The sequence below is a fragment of the Equus quagga genome, chromosome 9 (genome assembly GCF_021613505.1).
Source record: "Equus quagga isolate Etosha38 chromosome 9, UCLA_HA_Equagga_1.0, whole genome shotgun sequence".
Lineage (NCBI taxonomy): Eukaryota > Metazoa > Chordata > Mammalia > Perissodactyla > Equidae > Equus > Equus quagga.
In genome coordinates, this window is record NC_060275.1 from 66923705 (window position 1) to 66940677 (window position 16973).

A 16973-nucleotide genomic window follows, 5' to 3' on the forward strand; every position below is an offset into this window, starting at 1 on the left:
TCTCTTCAACGAGGCGGCCGAGCGGGTCGGTGTCGGTGGCTTTGCGGGTTCGCGCCGGGCCAGGGTCGGGCGGGAGGCTGTGGGAAGCCGCGGGGGCCCTGGCTGCGGAAGGGCCAGCTCCAAACCCGTCCGCGCAGACCAGGCTCCGCGGGGCGGCCAGATCGGCTGAACAGGGCGCGTGGGGCCGGGGTTCCGAGCCTGGACCGGGCTCCGGGTGGCGAACCGGCCTTGGGGAGAGGGGCCTGCCCGCCCCGGCAGCCCAGACCTCTCCCACGCGTCCTTCGGGCAGGGATGGGTCCTCCCCGGGACATCTGAGGTAGCGGGGGAGGGGTGTTAAGCGTGTAACTTTTTCTCCACGCTAGACACTGCCCATAACCCTTCAAAAACGTTGACACCCGGAACTGGGTCTTTGCCTGTTACATACAACACATCTGTAAGGAGAGGCTGGTAGTAGCGCCCATCTTCTAGGCTCTGTTTTTCTTTATTTGGAAAATGAAGTGTTATGTGTAAACAAGTACCTGGCACGTGGTCGGCAGATACTATTTATGGGTCGTAGCAAAGGCAGGAAGTGTGGTCTGGCGAGTTCGGGCGTAACCGAGAAGGAAGCCAGAGTGTTGGGAGTCCTAGCTTGGAGTTGGAGAGGAGAGGAACTGCAGGGAGGAAAGTGTGTGTGTTGGGGGGATGGCTGCTAAGATGGGCTTCCCACCCAGGCTGTGGGAAGGGCAGCTTGTGGAGCAGATGGGGCCAGAGGCTGGGGGAGGGAAGGAAGGACAGGACCTCCAGACCACGCTAGGGGAAAATGTGCCTGGCAAGATGGTGCCTTGGCCATGTACTTAGTCCATCTGCAAAGTTGATGAAATTCCTTCTCAGCTGGGCACAAGGAGCTTAACCACAGTCCTTGTTCCCATGAAGCACATTGGTGCCACAAGTCCAGGAATAAGGTGGAGGAAGCGTGGTTGTTGGTTAACAGGACATGTTTGAGCTGCAGGCTTGGAGGGGTGGGAAAAAACCAGCACTGGGGCAGGCCTGCAGTTGGGTGGGTCAGTGCGTGCACAGGGCTGCACAGACCTGCAGGGTCACCACTCCCTCCATCTCCATCCCCCCACCCACCCAGCAGACGCAGACATGCAGATCTTTGTGAAGACCCTGACGGGCAAGACCATCACCCTCGAGGTTGAGCCCAGTGACACCATTGAGAATGTTAAAGCTAAAATCCAAGACAAGGAGGGTGAGTTGGGCTGGAGCTGGATCCTCTCTCCAGTGGGAGCCCCTCAGCCCAGGGCAGCTGCTGTCCCATGGGATGGATAGTGGGCTTGGACAGACCTCAGCCTTGCCTGTGATCCTGGAAAGGCAACTTGTGCTTGCTACCTCAATTGCCCTTTTGACAGGTTGTGGGTAATGCTGGGGCAGCCCTGTGGAGGAGGGGGGAGCTGCCTAGTAGTGTGTTTGCCCAGAGCCTCAGGAACTGAACTGCTCGCCCTCTCCCCAGGCATTCCACCTGACCAGCAGCGTCTGATTTTTGCCGGCAAACAGCTGGAGGACGGCCGCACTCTCTCAGACTACAATATCCAGAAAGGTATCTGAGGGGTAGGGTGGTTGGACAGGGCCCTATGAGGCCTAGGAGCTGGGATAGGGGCACTGACAGCCTCATTGGTACCGGGACACAGGGTGGGGGTAGTTCTTAAGGTGAGGGCCAGATGGGGCTGGGGAGTTGTGCTTCATAAGACACTGTTTTCAGCACTGAAAAGCATCTCATGATGCCTTCCAGATGGCAATGGGTTCCCATGTTCTTGTTCACATTTTTTTTTTAACACTTGTGTTTTGTTAAAAATGTGGTAACTACTTTAAAGGAAATCACTGTCACTTTTTGCAGCAACAAGATTTAACTGTCTTGCCCAGCAAAATAAAGGACCATTCTTGCACCACTTAGAAATTGCTAGAAATTGCCTTGCCTGTCGGGAAACCCAGATGGATGCCACTGTTGGCGTATATTAGCCTCAGACTCCCCAAAGGCTGGTGGGAAATGACAAGATAGTGGCTCTATGGTGGGCTGGGCTGGCGTGTCCATTACATGAACTGCCTAGGGATTCTGACATGTCTCCATCACACTGGAGAAGCTCTCAGGTGAAGGGCCCTGCCCGCACCTGCGAGCCGAGGTGCTGGGCCCGGCTCAGTTACTGTCTCTCTCCGACCTTCGTTTCCTGTAGAGTCCACCCTGCACTTGGTGCTCCGCCTGCGGGGCGGCATCATTGAGCCTTCCCTCCGCCAGCTCGCCCAGAAATACAACTGCGACAAGATGATTTGCCGCAAGTATGCTGCAGGGGCGGGGCGGCGGGGCGGGGCAGGGCGGGGGCTGGCCCTGGTGGGGAGGGATTGCCCTTACGGGTCCCTCCTGTCCTTGTGCAGGTGTTATGCTCGCCTGCACCCTCGTGCTGTCAACTGCCGCAAGAAGAAGTGCGGCCACACCAACAACCTGCGCCCCAAGAAGAAGGTCAAATAAGGCCCCTCCTCTGGCTCCTCCTTTGCCCGAAGCGTCACCTCCTGCCTGAGCCCCATGGCCCTGGGGCCTCAATAAAGTTTCCCTTTCATTGACTGGAGCAGTAACTGGTGTCCCTGTGGCTGGTCTGTGTAATGGGAGGTGGCTGAGGTGTGGGCATCTCCCTTAGGGACTCTGCATACCTCTTGGGGGTCTGCTGTCATGGGTTCCAGTTGTCACATCTGTCAGTGGGCTGTGGGCCCTGTCCTTCATGTGCGAAGGGGTCTGTCATAACCAGCCCCCTGCCACATAGCCTTGTGAGCCTGCCCCCCTGAGTTCTGTCATCTATAACATGGCAATGAGGAGCCTCAGCCCAGGGACTGGTGCGACCTAGGCAGGCACGTTGATGACTCTCGTTGCTGGGCCCTGGAGGTGTCCAGTTGTGGGCCAGGGGGTGGGCAGAAAGTTAGGAGCACCCGGCCTAGTGTAAGACACCTGCTCTTGGTTTGGACTGACCCATAGGGGCCCCTGAGCCCCACCGAAATCCAGTGCTGGCGCTCTGGGCAGGGCAGGCCTTAGTGTGTATGGAACTTGGAGTGATGCTCCTGCACGTCAGCTGAGGCTTATGGTGCCCTGGACTGCCCCTGGCAAGGCCGTGCTTTTGTCTTGAGATGACTGCAGCTTAGTGTGGGTGATGACCCAGGCCTGGACAGTCATGCTGAGAACAGCTGAGATCAGAAGTGCCAGCGAAAGGGTCTGGCACCCTATGCCTCAGTTAACTTGATTTCATCCCTGTCCACTGCCTCCTCAGGCCAGGCCACCACCATCTTTCTGGTCTTCCCCACATCCCCCCTGGAAGAGGAAGCTTCCTGAAGCTCAAGCTAGGTGGTGTGTCTCCAGCGGAGAGCTCCGAGGTCTTCTCTGCACTTAATGTGAGGCCCTGCTGGTTTCAGCAGTGCGCTGGGCTCCCACCTCAGGGCCTTTGTGCAGCCCTCCTCTGGCTCCCTCCCGAGGAGCAGTTCGCAGAGAACGTGCTGAGGAATCTACTCAACAAAGCTGGCTGGCTTCCCACGACCTCAGAACCTCCGTTCAAATCCCGCTCTTGTCACGAACTGGTGGCATTAAATGACATGTCACTTCTGGCTTCGTTCTCTTCATTAGAGTGGGGAAGGGATGTGAGGAGGAGATGACGTCGGGTGTTGCTATAGGTATACAGAAACAAACCTACAGACAAGGACAGTCTTGCTGTATACAGAACGATACGTTCAAAGACAAACAAGACATAAGGCAGATGCTAGAGGGGAACAAGCAGAGGGGTGGGGTGGGTGGAGGGTATCAGACCTGAGAAGGCCCTAGTCTTCCTTCGTTCCCTGTTCTTACCCGGGGTCTCTGAGTCTCTAGGTTTCCGGACAGGTTGGCCACAGGCTGGGGGCCAGAGACCTCCGGGCCTGCAGAGGGCGCCTGGTGCAGTAGAGCAACCTGCTCCCGGGCGGGGCCGGGGCTGCGCAGTCATGATCGCCGCCGAGGCCGCGGCACAGTCCGCTCTGCCTGCTGTGCCCGGTGCTGCGGCGGCCGCCGGAGTCTCAGAGCGCGAGGAGCCGGTGTGGCCGTGGGTGAGCTCGGGCCCGAGGGGGAACAGGCGTGGGCCGGGCGGTGCAGGCCCGGGGGCGCCGGCTTCATGCCCCAGCCATGACTCCTGCCTCGTAGAAAGATGCCCCGATCCGGGCGCTGGTGCAGCGCATCCACCAACTGCAGGCTGAGCGCGCACAGGCCTTCCGCCGGCTGGAGGAGTGAGTGCGGGCTCAGGGATGGGCAGGGGTCGCAGGGTTCAGCCCCCGGCCCACTCCGGGGGTGGGCGTGCCCAGGGGCGGAGCTGGGTCCCCGTGTGGCTGCGTTGTCAGAGGTGAGGTGGGGTTTGCGGGGGGAGCAGATCTTTGCTTTTGCTCGCAGGGACCCAGGGCGCCTCCCCACTTCCCGACGTCCCACTCCGTGTGGCGTCTCTCCCTTCCCCAAGCGCAGAGGTGGGTCTGTCTCGGGTTCCCCTGCGGGAGTCAGAGAACGTCCTCCACACTCTGGGCTCCAGGGACACTTCCCCGGGGAGCTTTCAGGTGGTCGATGCGGGTGCAGGGCGTGGGGGCGTAGCCTCAGGACCCCCACCTGCCGCAGAGGCCACCGCCAGTATCTGCACAGCGGCCCGCCCTACGATTTCCCGCGCTACCGGAGCACCGTGCACGAGGTGACCCAGGCCTTCGCCGCTGCCTCGCGGGAGGTGCTGGCGGTGGAAGCCGAACTGGCCGGGCGCCGAGCGCAGCCACTGCTCGCGGGCCACGTGCGCAGTCTGCAGCAGCTGGAGGAGACGCGCCTGGCCACGGTGAGGCCCCGCCCCCCGGCCGCTGTCCTTTCCTCCGTGACTTGTGTCTCCAACTATGGGCCACTGTGCGCCCCTTGGCGGAGGGGCCAGGCTCCAGCCTCCCAATCCCACGCCCCCGGCGCCCCAGACCCCACCTCAATCCTTCACTAAAGTTTCACTTGAGATTCTCCTGTCTCTCCTCTACTGTCCCCGCTACTTTGATCCAGGTTTTGTTTAGTCCCAGGCCCCGCCCCCAGCCTCAACGCTATCCCAGGATGCCCAGACCCAGCCCCTGCAACGCTTCTTCCCCTCTGGCTCTTCCCGAAGCCTGAGGAATGGTCCTCAACCCCCTGCAGATTGAGGGGCGTGGATTTCCAGACCACGTCCCATCTCAAGTAACCCGAGATCCCAGCCTAGGTTCTGGGCCTGTCCTACACAGCCAATCCTGACCGAGATACACTACTATTCCCAGGCCAAGGCCGCACGAGGCCACGCCCACGGCGCTCTTTGCGCCAGTCTAAGGCCCGCCCACGCTCCCCTCCTCCTCAGAAGCTCCTCTCAATCCCAGCCTCCTTCCGTGCGAAGCCCTTCTCGACTCCCTGCCGTGGCCCCACTCCCCCTGCGCTGCCTTTCTGGGTGCTTCAGTGTCTTCCTGATCTGTGTGGGAGGGCGGCGGTGGTCCTCTACCCGCGGTGACATTTTCCCTGCTGCCCATCCCCCTCAGGTGGCCCTGCTGCAGCTGATGGGGGCGCCAGAGCTGACGGGGCAGGAGGATCCCCTACAGATGCATCAGCTGAAGATGAAGTGAGCGCTGCCTCCCAGGGGCTGGCCATGCTACATTTGCACATGCCCCCTCGGGCACTGTGCCCCCTAACTAGCTGTGGCCCAGGCCTGGCACGGTTAGACCCAGCCGATCCTCTGGACCTGCGTGCAACCCTTACGGAGTGCACGTCAGAGTCCTCACCTGGTGGCTCCTAGGCCTACAGCACAGGCTCCCCCAGTGCACACACCCTGCAATCTCACACCAGACTCGCTGTGTATTTCCAGGACACAGATGCACACCTCACACATGCCAGTCCTGCTCACATGGCTGGACTAGGAGCTTGGACACAGTCTCCCAGGCCCCATGGGGCACACGCTTGCACATTCCTGCCCTCAGCTCCCCAAGCACACACACATGCACACCCACTTGACCTCTGCCATCGTCACGCTGCACACCCTCCTGATGGCACCCACCCACCCAAGATGGCCTTTTCTCTCCACCCACTTTGACCTATGGGACCACCCCTCCTCCTAGGCACCCAAATTGTTCCCCCAGCCACTAGCGCTGCCTGGAGGACTGGCAGTGGGCAGGAGGGCCCGGAGCTTGCCACAGCTCTCTCAGAGCTGCACAGCGCCGGCTAATTCGCCCCATCTGGGTTTTATTTATAGTTCCTATCCGCTCTTGTAGGGTAATTAAAACCATGGAGGCAATCAGTGAGGTTCTTCAAGACCTTAAGTTTGATGCGGAATCTTCTGAGTGACGGTGGCTTCCCAGGGACACACGGAGCATGGGAAATGGGACGGATGGCGCCCAGCCCAGCCCTGACTGCCAGCTGGCTAGGGTCGCACCCTGCTGGGCTGCTGACCTTCCTTGAGTTCACCGTGCCTCCCACAATAAAGAATCTTTTCTCTAGAGCCGTTCCACTGTCTCTGTCCTGGGGTGCTGGAGGGGGTGTGCCTGGGCAGGGGGCCCCACAGGGACAGGGATGGCAGGTGGACGACTCTACCCTCCTCCTGAACTGTAGAAACTCGGGTGTTTTGAATCACACCATCCAAGGAGTTTAGAACCAGATATTTCAGAGCGTGGAGAGAAAGAGTCTGAAATTCTGGGAGGTAAAGATTGCAATCCCAAAGGATCATTAAGATTCCTCATGCCTCCCCAAAACCCTACTGCTCCCACTCCAGCCCCAAACTCACCTTCACAATCAGGGCACCTAAATAGCTCATTTATTTAAAAAGACTCTGGAGGGGTCCTGGGTAGGGGGAAGTAATAACTCCATTTTACCCCCAGCCCTGGCCAGGGTTCTGGGCAAATCAGCCCACCATCACTAGGGTGCACCCAAGGGTGGCCTCACATGGAGGCCAGAGCTGTCGTGGCCCTCGGAGCCAGGGCACCCACCCCAGCTGCTGCTGAGGGTGCTTGGGTGCCCTGAGGTGAGGATACAGAGGTGACCCCCAGTCTGGGTGCAGCCCCCAGGTCTCCATGAGGCAGGGAGGGTGGCCCCAGCTCCTACAGCTTATCTGGCAGGACCTGCGGGTAGAAGGGAAGCCAGGCTAAGCGGGAAGTCTGGGAGGTGCCAGCACCACAGAGCAGTTGAGGCACTAGTTCAGGTCCTGGCCATGCCACTTTAAGCTGGGTGGCCTTGGGTAGGGTACTGCCCATCCCTGGGCCTTGGTTTCCCCCATCTGAGAAGTAAGAATACCTATCCATCCCAGGGGGTGTCCTGCAGGTAAAGCGCTTGGCACAGGGCCAGCATGCAGTAGGCGCTCATACATGCTAACCGGGGAGAGTATGTCCATTCATCTGAGGATGACATTCCACTTTGGACATTTTCAGGGTGTCAGACGCTCTTACTAGGCTGAAGGCCACAGGGCCAGGCACACAGCAGGTGTCGGGTAAATGTTGATAAATAAGAGATGGAGGAGGGGATTCCATCTCAACAACTCTAAGACTGAGGTCTTGGGGGGGCGGGGCACGGCCTGTGGCCACCGGAAGGGGCCCCGGTCTCCCTCCCTGCCTGCCTGCCCACCTGGGCCCCGTTACCTCTCGCCGCGCCGCGTCTGCCCGTGGGCAGGATCCGCTCGTCCTGTGCTTGGAAGGAAGGAGGCAGTGTCCGGGGGCTGCGGACCTCCCTCCCCTTCCCGTTTTCCTCCCTGCCCCCACCCCTCCAGCCCTCTCCCGCCGGTCCCTCCTTCCTACCTGGTTGCGGGTCTTGTGCGATTTCTGCATCCACGCTCGCCACTGGTCGTAGAGGCGGAAGCTGAGGTTCGAGCAGTACGCGTGCTTCTTGAGCCAGCCCAGAAACTGCTTGAGCTCGCGCCGCACCGGCCCCGAGCTCGGCTCGCCGCCCCGCGGCTCGCACGCCCCGCCGCCCGGGCCCGGGCGCTCTGATGGGGGGCGGAGCGGCAGCGTCAGTGCGCGCCCGGCAGAGGGCGCGCGCGGGCAGGAGAGGGAGGTTCCCCGGCGCCGGGCGGGCGGTGGCGGGGGGGGGACCGCATTCCCCTCGGGCACCTCCCTCCACGTTTCTCTGGGACGAGGTCCTCTCCACGGCCCAGCATAGCAGCCCAGCTGCGCCCCCGAAGAGGTGGAGGGTAGGAGAAGAAAGGGGCTCCTCCTCCACATCTCCTCCAGGAACCCGATTCCTGTGGCCTGAGCCAGGTGTGAGTGGAAGGGAGGGGGGCGAAGGAGAGAGGCCAGGGCTGGAGGGGTGAGACGCAGAGACAGAGCAGGGGTCAGAGAAAGGGAGAGAGACGCTGAGGAGAGAAAGCTGGAGAGAGAGAGGCAGAGATTGAGAGACGGGGACAGGAGAGATGCACGGAGGGTGAAGCGATGGAGGACAACCAAGGAGATGCAGAGGGACAAGAGATCGAAAAAAAGGGCAAGATGGAGACAGGGCAGGAGCAGGGCAGCCAGAGACCCTGGGGGTGGAGAGACACAAAAACCAAGAAAGGCAGAAAGACAGAAAGACATAGGAAGAGAGTGACAGAGAGATAAAGAGAGGAAAGTGTGAGGAGACACTGAAGGAAGGGGACAGTCCACAGGACAGGCCTGAGAGCACGAGCCGGTGGGATCAGGAGTGGGCCAGGAGGACCAGATGGGAGGCTGGCCTGTGGGTCCAGCCACGGTCCACAGCCAGCCCCAAGCAGGCCGGCGGATAAGGACATCGGCCTCACTTCATAAATAACACCGGGGACCCGCTGACAGGCCCTGGCACAGCCCCCACCGCCCCTGCCGGCCTCCCCGGGCCTCCTCAGCCTCCCCGATGGACGCAGCCGCCTGCTGGCTCCTGTGCAAGAATCGCAGGTGCTGGGCACGAACAGGGGCCAAAGCTCAGGCCCCTCCCCGGTGCTAGCTCCCGCCTACCCCCAAACCTGGAGGGGCCCGAGCTGGGGGCTGGGGAGCTGGCTGGAGCCCGGCTCTGCCCCTCCCTGGCTCTGGGTCCCTCTCTGGGCCTCGGTTTCCCCGTCATCCCATGAGCGTGGGCCTGGAGTTCCAGTGAACTGAGTTCAGATCCCTGTGTGACCTTGTGGGCTGGCTGAACCTCCTGGGGCCACAGGGTCCTCACCTGAGAAAAGGGGGCCTCCTTTGGGGTGAAACCATGGGGGGAGCAGGGGATGAGAGCCTCAAAACTGCTACCTGCAAACACTTAGGTGGTGCCCACCATGATGGCACTTTCCGTGGGTTCCCTCATCTAACCCTCACAACCGCCTGAGCAGGCATGACTGTCATCCCCATGTTCCAGATGGGGAAGCTGAGGCCAGACATTTCAGGCAACAGATTTCACACCATTTCGCAAGGCAGAGAACAGAGGTCCATGGTCTTAGAGAAACCCCAGACCACAAGGGGAGTCAGACCCAGGCCCCTGATCATCCCCATCTGCCTACCTTGATCAGAAGGGGAAACTGAGGCCCATCAGAGGGAGAGCTGGCAGCCAATTGGCCTCAGAAGTAGGGGTCTCAACCTCACTTGCCCTTAGGGGCTGGGGAGTGGTAGAGGTGGGTGAAACGAGCTAGGCGGGGACGAGGCAACTAGAGTGAGAGCCCTGAATTAAGGCGTGGTCTTTGCTGATGGGGCTGATGCTGGCTATATGCTGTTAGATTTTCTAGACAATTTTTCTAGAGAATCTAGGATATTTGTGTTAAAACGTCCTGTTTTTAAGTGTCTGCAAGTAGATCAAACTTTTTTTTTTCCAATGACAGACCAGAGAAAATAGATCCAGGGGCCATTTTCCGCCCCTGGGGCCACCAATTTGAGCCCTCTGCTCTCTGGGAGGAAACAAGGAAACAGAAGCCCGGGCTGTTTGGGGCTGGTCCCCACACCACCCAGCCCTGTCGGGGTCCTCACCGCTGCGGGGGGTGGAGGCGGCCGTGGGGTGGCTCCACTCGCTCCAGATCCCTGCCTTCTTGGAGCCGTAGATGCCGAAGGGGTTACAGCGCACTTGCACGAAGTAGACTGTCCCGGGCTTCAGGCCGGCCAGGCGGCACGAGGTCTGGTTGCTCACGTCGTCCACCACCTGGGCGGCAGGGGCAGAGTCAGAGGTCGGGCGGGGTCGGGGTGGGGGAGGGGGAGGGGGCGGGCACCTTCCAATCCACGCTGTCCTCCACCCGGTAGCGGATCTGGTACTTGGCTTGGAAGAGGAAGTCCTTGAGGGCAGGCGGTGACACCCAGCGCACGCTCAGCTGGTCCTCCAGGCCCCCGACACGGCTCACGTGCACGTCGGGCGGGGGGTCGGTGGTCACTGAGGGGCGGGGCAGGGCTTAGTCAGCGGGCTGTCCTCAGACCTGGTTGGCCCATGTCTGGGTTCAAATCCCAGAGCATGTGGCTTAGGTGGCACCTGCCTCTGTTTGCCCCCTCCCACCTCAGGATGGGTGGATGACATTCGATCATATTCGGGAACCACTCAGCCCCTAGAAGCACTCAGTTAATAAAGGCTGTTATCACCATTATCCTCTGTAATGTCAGAACCTACCCCTCCCTGCAGGGAGCTGTGTGACAGCAGATGCCGCCAGGCCACGGGGCTGTTACTATCATGCCCTGGAGGCGAGGGGGGCGGTCAGGCTGCCAGATGCCCCGGGGAACTCTCCTTGACCCCCTGCGGCCTGCCTCCGGCTCCCTCCTACTTTCTGGAGGTCCTCAATACGGCAGCCTTGCTGGGGGCAGAGGGACGACTGAGGCTTAGAACATGTCCGCGGCAGCCTTAGGACTTACAGAAACAAGGCAGGCAGCAGGCTGGGGGGTGACGACCAGCCTTCCGGGGACCCTGCTGGGAGCCCTGTGGGCAGCAGGGAGGGTTGGTCTCTCCCCCTGAGGCCTTGGTGAGGGGCCGAAAGGGTTAAGGCACAGGCTTGCTTGGGGCTGAGAAACACCCTAATTAGATTAGGCCCAATTCTGCTCGCAGATCATCCATTTCCTGCCTCCCGCCTGCACCCCCCCCAGCTCCAGGCCGCTGCTTCCTGGGGCGCCTCCCGACCTGGGCGCCCCCTCCCAACTCCCTGGGGCCCCCTCCCGCACACCTGGGCTGCCGAGGGGGAGGCGGCCAGGCCAGGTGTTCTCCGCAGAGTGGGGGTATACTGGCTGCTTCAGGGGGCTGGGGACAAATGGGTGGATGCCTAGCTCCTCCCTGTCCCAGCCAGCAGGGTAGGACCCAGAGCAGCAACCACAGCTGGGCTGAGAGGGGGCAGGATCCCTGATGAGCCAGGCTGGCCCTCGGGGCAGTCCTCACCCACATCCAGGATGTCCAGTGTGAGCACATCGGAGCGGGCTGAGCCCAGCCGGTTGGTGGCCTCTACCCAGATCTCGTAGGGGGTAAAGAGAGCCAGGTCCTTGGGAATGTGGCAGGAGTGAGGTCCCACCGTGTGGTACTCCTCACATGTGTTGTCCTGCCCGTACCACCTGCAGGGGCGGGAGGGAGGGGGCGAGGACACGTGAGGGTCCCTTTGGGCCCCCAGACATCCCACGGCAGCCCCAGAGTGCAGACTGGACACCGGGACTTAGAGAGGGCTGGCTTTGTCAAGGCCACAGAGCCAGGCTGGAACACACGTCACCCGAGGGCTACCACCAACCTCAGCTTGTACTTGAGGGAATAGTTGGTGTGAAGGAAGGTTTCCCCTTGGGCCCCCGGCGTCCAGCGGCATGTCAGGTCCTTCATGTTCTTGGACCAGCAGCTGATGTTGAAGGGTTTCTCTGGGGGCACTGAGGAAGGGGGTGCAGGGGGCTGAGGGTCTGGACTGGCTGTGGACAGGTACAGGAGCTCCTGGCCGCCAGCCAGGCCCCCACCTCAGAGTGGACACAGGGTGGGCAGAGTGGCTGTTGGCGGAACTGTCTGCACGGCTCTCTTGAGGATGGGTGGGCTCCAGGCGCTCATTCCTCCACAGCAGCCTGTACCTCTCAGCCTGAGCCAGCGTGTCCACCATTCAGCCCCAGGCCAGGGGGCCCATGATTCATGCCCCTGTGCTCCCAAGAGCTACCCCTGGGCATCCTAGGGGCCCACTTACGGCCAACATAGAGGCAGGAGCCAGCCAAGATGCTGCCGTCACGGGCGTGGCACACGAGGTTGTCCCCTGACTGCTGCCTGGATCCGTTGAGGTTGGCCAGGGCAAGGGCCAGAGTGGAGGCGTTGAGCACTCGGGAGAGCTCGCGGGGCAGGCGGCGCCCGTTCAGGGTCCAGTAGAGGCCCTCGGCAGTGGCCCCTGGCGGGTCCCCATGCACTGAGCACGTGGCCTGCAGGGAGGAGCCGATGAGGAGCGTGGGGTCCTGGGGGCTGATCACAGCCGTGTCTGGGGTCAGAAAGGAGCGCCTGTCAGGCCTGGGCTGGAGCCACCCTGAGCCTCCCACCATGCTGGGATCTCCAGGACTCATGGCAGTCCTGCAGAGGAGCTGCTTATTAATGCCCCCCCCCCCCAATTACAAATAAGGAAACTGAGGCTCGATTAACTGCCCAAGGTTAGTGGCAAAGCTGAGATTCAGCCCCAGGACTGTCTGATTCCACAACACTGGTCCTTCCAAGTCACTTCATCACTGCCTTGCTCAAGGCTCTCTGAGTGGTTACAAACCGCAGGCATAAACGCCCACTCAGATCCAAGCCACTCGTGCTTTGCACACAGTTCCAACCACCACTACACTCTGCTTTTTTCTTTGTTTTTCATTTCACTTTATTTTTGGCAATTAGAAATAACAGATTGTGAGTTCTTTCTCTGATACCCCCAGAACCTCACACGTAGCAGGTGTCTCTGTGAGGGGAGATGCTTCTAAAAAGAGCTGCCCTCGTCCCTACTAGAATCCTGCTCATTTTACAGATGAAAAAACCGAGGCTCTAAGAGATCAAGTCCTAAGGTCACTGAGTGAGAGAAGGACACACTATTTAAACCCAGACTTGTCAGTCTCCAAAGTTCTGTTCTGCGCAGCCACTGGAACTGAGGGTGGCTGTGGCGAGCTCTAGGCCCCCAGCCCCATCCCAAGGGACTTGGCCTCATTGAGCTTTCCCTCCACTCAGTTTTCCTAATCTGCAAAACGAGAACAGGAAAGCTCGTGGTCCTCGGGGTCATGGTGAAGGTCAGCTGGGACTTGGCATCCTGAGCAGGGTTGTGTGCGAGTGGGGTGTTGGGCACAGGGGCCTTGGGCTTGCCATGATGACACCCTCCCACCTGCCTGCTGCTGCGGCAGCCCAGGGCTTCCCCTTCTGGACAGCAGAGCCTGAGAGGAGCCTGTTTTTTAAGCCAAGGAGAAACCAAGGCTCAGAGAAGGGGGAGGGGATGCACAGTTTAAGCCCATGACGGCCTCTCTGAGTTTGTCTCCCCATCTGGGAAGTGGATGTCATGGTATCAGCCATATGGAGTTGTTTGAAAGGAACGCAAATGTTGCCTCAAGGACAACCCTGTGGGACCTCTCAGCCAGGCTGACCTGGGTTCGAAGGCCCCCATCTCACTGTGGAAGCCTGGTCCAGTCATCCTACTTCTCTGAGCCTCTGGGAAGGGGCCTCTCCCTCCACCAAGAGCGGTGTGGGACTCAGGCACTCCTTCGCTCATTAATTCATTCACACGGAGCACCTACAGTCTGCCAGGAGCTGGGGGCACAATGCTGACCAAGACACCCTTTGAATCTAGATTCTTGCCCTTGTGGGCCTTGAATCCAAGGGAGCAGCAGGAAAAAAAGAAATAAATATCTAAGAGAATAAATGAGGGAGAAAGGAAAGCACAAGTCAGTGGTGGTAGCTCAGTGGCCTAGGAGGCCTGTCTGAGGAGGTGGCATCTGAGCTGAGACGAATAAAATGAAAGAAATAGCCATGAAAATATCTAGGAGAGAGTGTCCAGGCAGTGGGAGCAGCAAGTGCAAAGGTCCTGGGGCAGGTATGAGATAAGGTCTGGGAGGTTGGCAAGGGTCTCATGTGCAGGGAGGAGTTATTGCAGGGTTCTGAACAGGGGAGGGATTTACATTTTAAAAGGATCCCCAGGCAGCTGTAAAGAGGGACTGCATGGGGGCAGGGGGCGAGGGCAGCCCAGCTTCCCTGAGATGGCAGCCAAGGACAGGGTCATCCTGGCCCCTTGGGAGGCCCCTTGAATGCTAGCGGTGGCCTTGTGCCGGCCCTCACTTCCCTAGATGGGTGAGGTGGGGTGCACACGGTTCCTGGGGCCGGCCTTGATGATTTTCCGGGGCAAACTTGGCTTGAGGGCCATGTCTTGCTGGAGCCTGGGATCGCAGTTGCGTTGGGGCTTGGCCCAGGGCTCGCTGGAGGTCTCAGCGTCCGTGCGAAGGAGCCGGATGAGCGGGCCAGAGCCGAGGAGGCGGGGGCGGCGGGGGGCGGGGGGCCAGGGGGCCGCCCCGGAGGTCCCAGGCAGCCAGCCGCCCGCTAATTCAGAATTCCTTCGGCATGAACTCGGGCGTGCCAGCGTCTCTGCCCAGGCCCACCCACCGCTTCCTGCCTGGGCCCCCCCAGCAGGGTGGGAGGCACTGCCAGGGGTGCCCAGACCCCAGGACCACTCAACCCTCCGGGGATGGGTCATGCCCCTCCTGCCCCCCTACCCACTGCTACAGCCTGGCCAGGAAGGGACTCTCTGGGGGGTCCTGGCTGGGGGGCACTGCCCCTTGGCCACACCCGCCTGGCCTGGGATGGCGTGGCCCGCCTGCCAGCAGCTGCAGCTGCCCTCCCGGGGCCGGGCGGGGGACGGGGCGAGAAGGCAAGGCCAGGCGGGCCTGGACAGGCCAGTCCCCCCTCCAGCTCCAGCAGGAAAGGTCAGAAGGAAGCCTTCTCCTCCTGGGACGTGGGTGCCAATCCCAGCTGGAGCACCTGGACCAGTGGCTTCCCCTGTCCTGTTCTCAGTTTCCTCCTCCACAGAGTGGGAGGAATGGCCGTTCTACCTGCTGGGGAGATGAGTGCGAGAGATCACGAGGGCCAGAGGGCCTGCCTGGGACGCTGAGGATTACAGCTGCTCCCTACCCTGGGGGCCCGGCTGGCTCCACACTCCCTCCAGGCCTCCCCAAACAATGGGCCCAGGTGCCTGAAACCGGGGTGCAAACATTCCAGGCCAGGAGAAGCAGCAGCCCACTGAGGTTGGGGGAACCCTTGGCCTGGTTTGGGGGGCCTCCTAGAAGCAGATCCCTGGCCAGGCTTGTAGACAACCCTCCCCCCCTTCACTCCCTGCCTCCTGCCTTTCCCGCAGAGCTGGGGCCTTTAAAAGTTTTTTCCTCCCCGCTTCCCAATCTGGAGCCACCGCCGTTATTAAAAGGACACCATGTGTTTTAAAAGGGAAAAGTGTGAGATTCTCTACAGGCAAGGAGGAGGGTGGCCTCCATCCTGGGGTCCTCATGAGGGTCTCCATCTCCTGTCCCGCTGGTACCTGCAGACACTTTACGACCCACTCGCCTGCTGGTCAGGTGCTAAGACACACCATAAGTAGAAACATATTGCGGAGGTGTGAGAATCTTATTTAATTTCTTCCCCCTTAAAGGAAAAAACACACGCACAGCAATCGCCCCCCCACTACCTTCGCCTGCTGTTCTACAGGCTGGGAAACAAAGCATCACTAACAGTGGCATTCACAGGCACTACCCACAGCCTGGCAGAGCTGTCAGGAACCTGGGAGGGCCCGGCACAGCCCCTCACCTGCCCAGGCGCGTCGGGCATGCTGGGCTTTTGGCAAGTGCCCCCAGGGGGTGCCCGGACCCTGCCCTTTCTGGAGGAGCATCGCAGGAGCCTGCACCAGCTCCGTGCAGTGCAGGTTGGCCTGGGGCATAGTGTGTGCCCGCCCAGGTGACCTGTGCACCTGGACAGGGTGCATGGAGGGACTGTGGATGTTCCGGGCATGCTGTGCCTGCGTGCGTGCCCCTGGGTTGCTTCCCCCTCCGAATGAGTGTGTGACCACGAGTGTATGTGTGTCAGGGATGGAATGTGTGTGTGTGCCTTGATGGTGTGCGAATGTGCATCTGGGATGCAGTGTGCGCAAGTCTGAGGGTGAGGGTGACGGGCCACAAGCCAGTGTGAGTCTTTGTGTGTCTCTGGGTGTGTCCCAGAGCGGGTCTGGATGTGGAGACGGTGTGCTGGCGGGGGTGTGCATCGGGTGGGGGGCCGGAAAGTGCCGGAGGCCCGGAGCTCCCGAGAGGGCAGGGGTCCCGGCCTGCCGAGCTGTGGGTTCCCAGTGAGCTCCCCCCACTCACGGCTGGGCCCCGCGGTGCCCGGACTCGCTGGCTCCTGCTCCGTCTCCCTCTCACCCACTCTCTCACAAAGATTTGTCTCGCTGGAGGCTTCCAGCCCAGCGCGGCGTGGCCCGGAACGGTTCTGAGCGTTGCCGGTGGCGGGGACTCCGAGGACCCCCGCGCGGGGTCCCGCCAGGGGAGGGCGGCGGCGCCGGCCCGCGGAGAGGCGCGTCCCCGGGGACCCCGGGCCGCGCGCCAGGCGGCCAGAGCGGCCCCCCTCCCGCCCCGCCTTCCTCGCGGGGCTCATCCCTCCACCCGGGGGGGCCCGCTCGGGGCCGGCACCCAGCGCGCCTACTGCGTGCGCCCCCGCCCGAGAGCGGTGCCCTACGGTCTCCGCAACTCCGAGTCCTCGGACGCTGTCGCGTGCGCCCGCCTCGTCCCAGCGTGCAGAGGGTTCCAGGCCGCCCCGGGCCGGGCGTCCTCGGCCCGGCGGCCCAGGTAAGAAGGCCTCGGGAGCGAAAGCCGGACCCTCGGCCCGGGGACTGCGGCGTCGTGCGCCCTGCAGGTGAGGGTGCCCCGAGGGCCGCGCCGGGGGCGCCTTCCTTTGTTCCCGGGCCGTCCAGGTGGCGCCTGCGCCCCCTCCCCCCGCGGCTGCCCCTGGGGCGCAAGCTTTCAGCCCATGAGGGAAGGGAAGAGCAGGGCGCCGGTACTCACCGGCTCCTGATCCGGCTCGCGGCGCCCCGAGGACGCAGAGC

General features: G+C 61.4%; 4 protein-coding genes across 6 annotated transcripts in view; 3 read left to right on the plus strand and 1 right to left on the minus strand.

Moving 5' to 3' along the window:
• UBA52 (ubiquitin A-52 residue ribosomal protein fusion product 1) lies at positions 1-2604 on the plus strand. 2 transcript variants are annotated; one of them, XM_046670873.1, is made up of 5 exons: positions 1-25; positions 1118-1228; positions 1490-1576; positions 2208-2310; positions 2407-2604. In XM_046670873.1, the coding sequence occupies exons 2-5, from the start codon at positions 1126-1128 to the stop codon at positions 2498-2500; spliced, it is 387 nt and encodes a 128-aa protein (XP_046526829.1). In that variant the 5' UTR covers positions 1-25; positions 1118-1125; the 3' UTR covers positions 2501-2604. The 2 variants fall into 2 exon arrangements, with proteins under 2 accessions (XP_046526829.1, XP_046526828.1); XM_046670872.1 differs by lacking the exon at positions 1-25 and having other exon boundaries at positions 1115-1228.
• Positions 2605-3933: 1329 nt separating this feature from the next.
• Positions 3934-6503, plus strand: REX1BD (required for excision 1-B domain containing). Of its 2 annotated transcripts, none has more exons than XM_046672286.1 (5): positions 3934-4089; positions 4184-4266; positions 4585-4847; positions 5551-5630; positions 6277-6503. In XM_046672286.1, exons 2-5 carry the CDS (start codon positions 4188-4190, stop codon positions 6347-6349), a joined length of 495 nt encoding a protein of 164 aa, XP_046528242.1. In that variant the 5' UTR covers positions 3934-4089; positions 4184-4187; the 3' UTR covers positions 6350-6503. The 2 variants fall into 2 exon arrangements, with proteins under 2 accessions (XP_046528242.1, XP_046528241.1); XM_046672285.1 differs by having other exon boundaries at positions 4643-4847.
• Positions 6504-6955: 452 nt separating this feature from the next.
• On the minus strand, positions 6956-16969 carry CRLF1 (cytokine receptor like factor 1; the record flags this gene model as incomplete). The annotated part of the gene is made up of 9 exons (XM_046671205.1): positions 6956-7119; positions 7619-7675; positions 7789-7976; positions 9934-10102; positions 10170-10327; positions 11312-11481; positions 11652-11781; positions 12084-12365; positions 16933-16969. Coding segments are annotated over 9 exons (1212 nt in total), but the record flags the coding sequence as incomplete, so codon positions are not given.
• Positions 14754-16973, plus strand: part of TMEM59L (transmembrane protein 59 like) — a 13515-nt gene continuing 11295 nt past the window's right edge. Inside the window, exon 1 of the mRNA XM_046672282.1 lies at positions 14754-16716. The gene's annotated coding sequence lies outside the window, so the exon portion shown is untranslated. The remainder of the gene's footprint in view (positions 16717-16973) is intronic.

Bases quoted from the DNA above. Each gene is read 5' to 3' on its own strand.
- UBA52 (XM_046670873.1), top strand. From the start codon at position 1,126: ATGCAGATCTTTGTGAAGACCCTGACGGGCAAGACCATCACCCTCGAG. The intron at 1,577-2,207 runs GTATCTGAGGGG...CGTTTCCTGTAG, and splicing joins AGACTACAATATCCAGAAAG to AGTCCACCCTGCACTTGGTG. The intron at 2,311-2,406 runs GTATGCTGCAGG...GTCCTTGTGCAG, and splicing joins GACAAGATGATTTGCCGCAA to GTGTTATGCTCGCCTGCACC.
- REX1BD (XM_046672285.1), top strand. From the start codon at position 3,988: ATGATCGCCGCCGAGGCCGCGGCACAGTCCGCTCTGCCTGCTGTGCCC. The intron at 4,267-4,642 runs GTGAGTGCGGGC...CACCTGCCGCAG, and splicing joins GCCTTCCGCCGGCTGGAGGA to AGGCCACCGCCAGTATCTGC. The intron at 5,631-6,276 runs GTGAGCGCTGCC...CCGCTCTTGTAG, and splicing joins ATGCATCAGCTGAAGATGAA to GGTAATTAAAACCATGGAGG.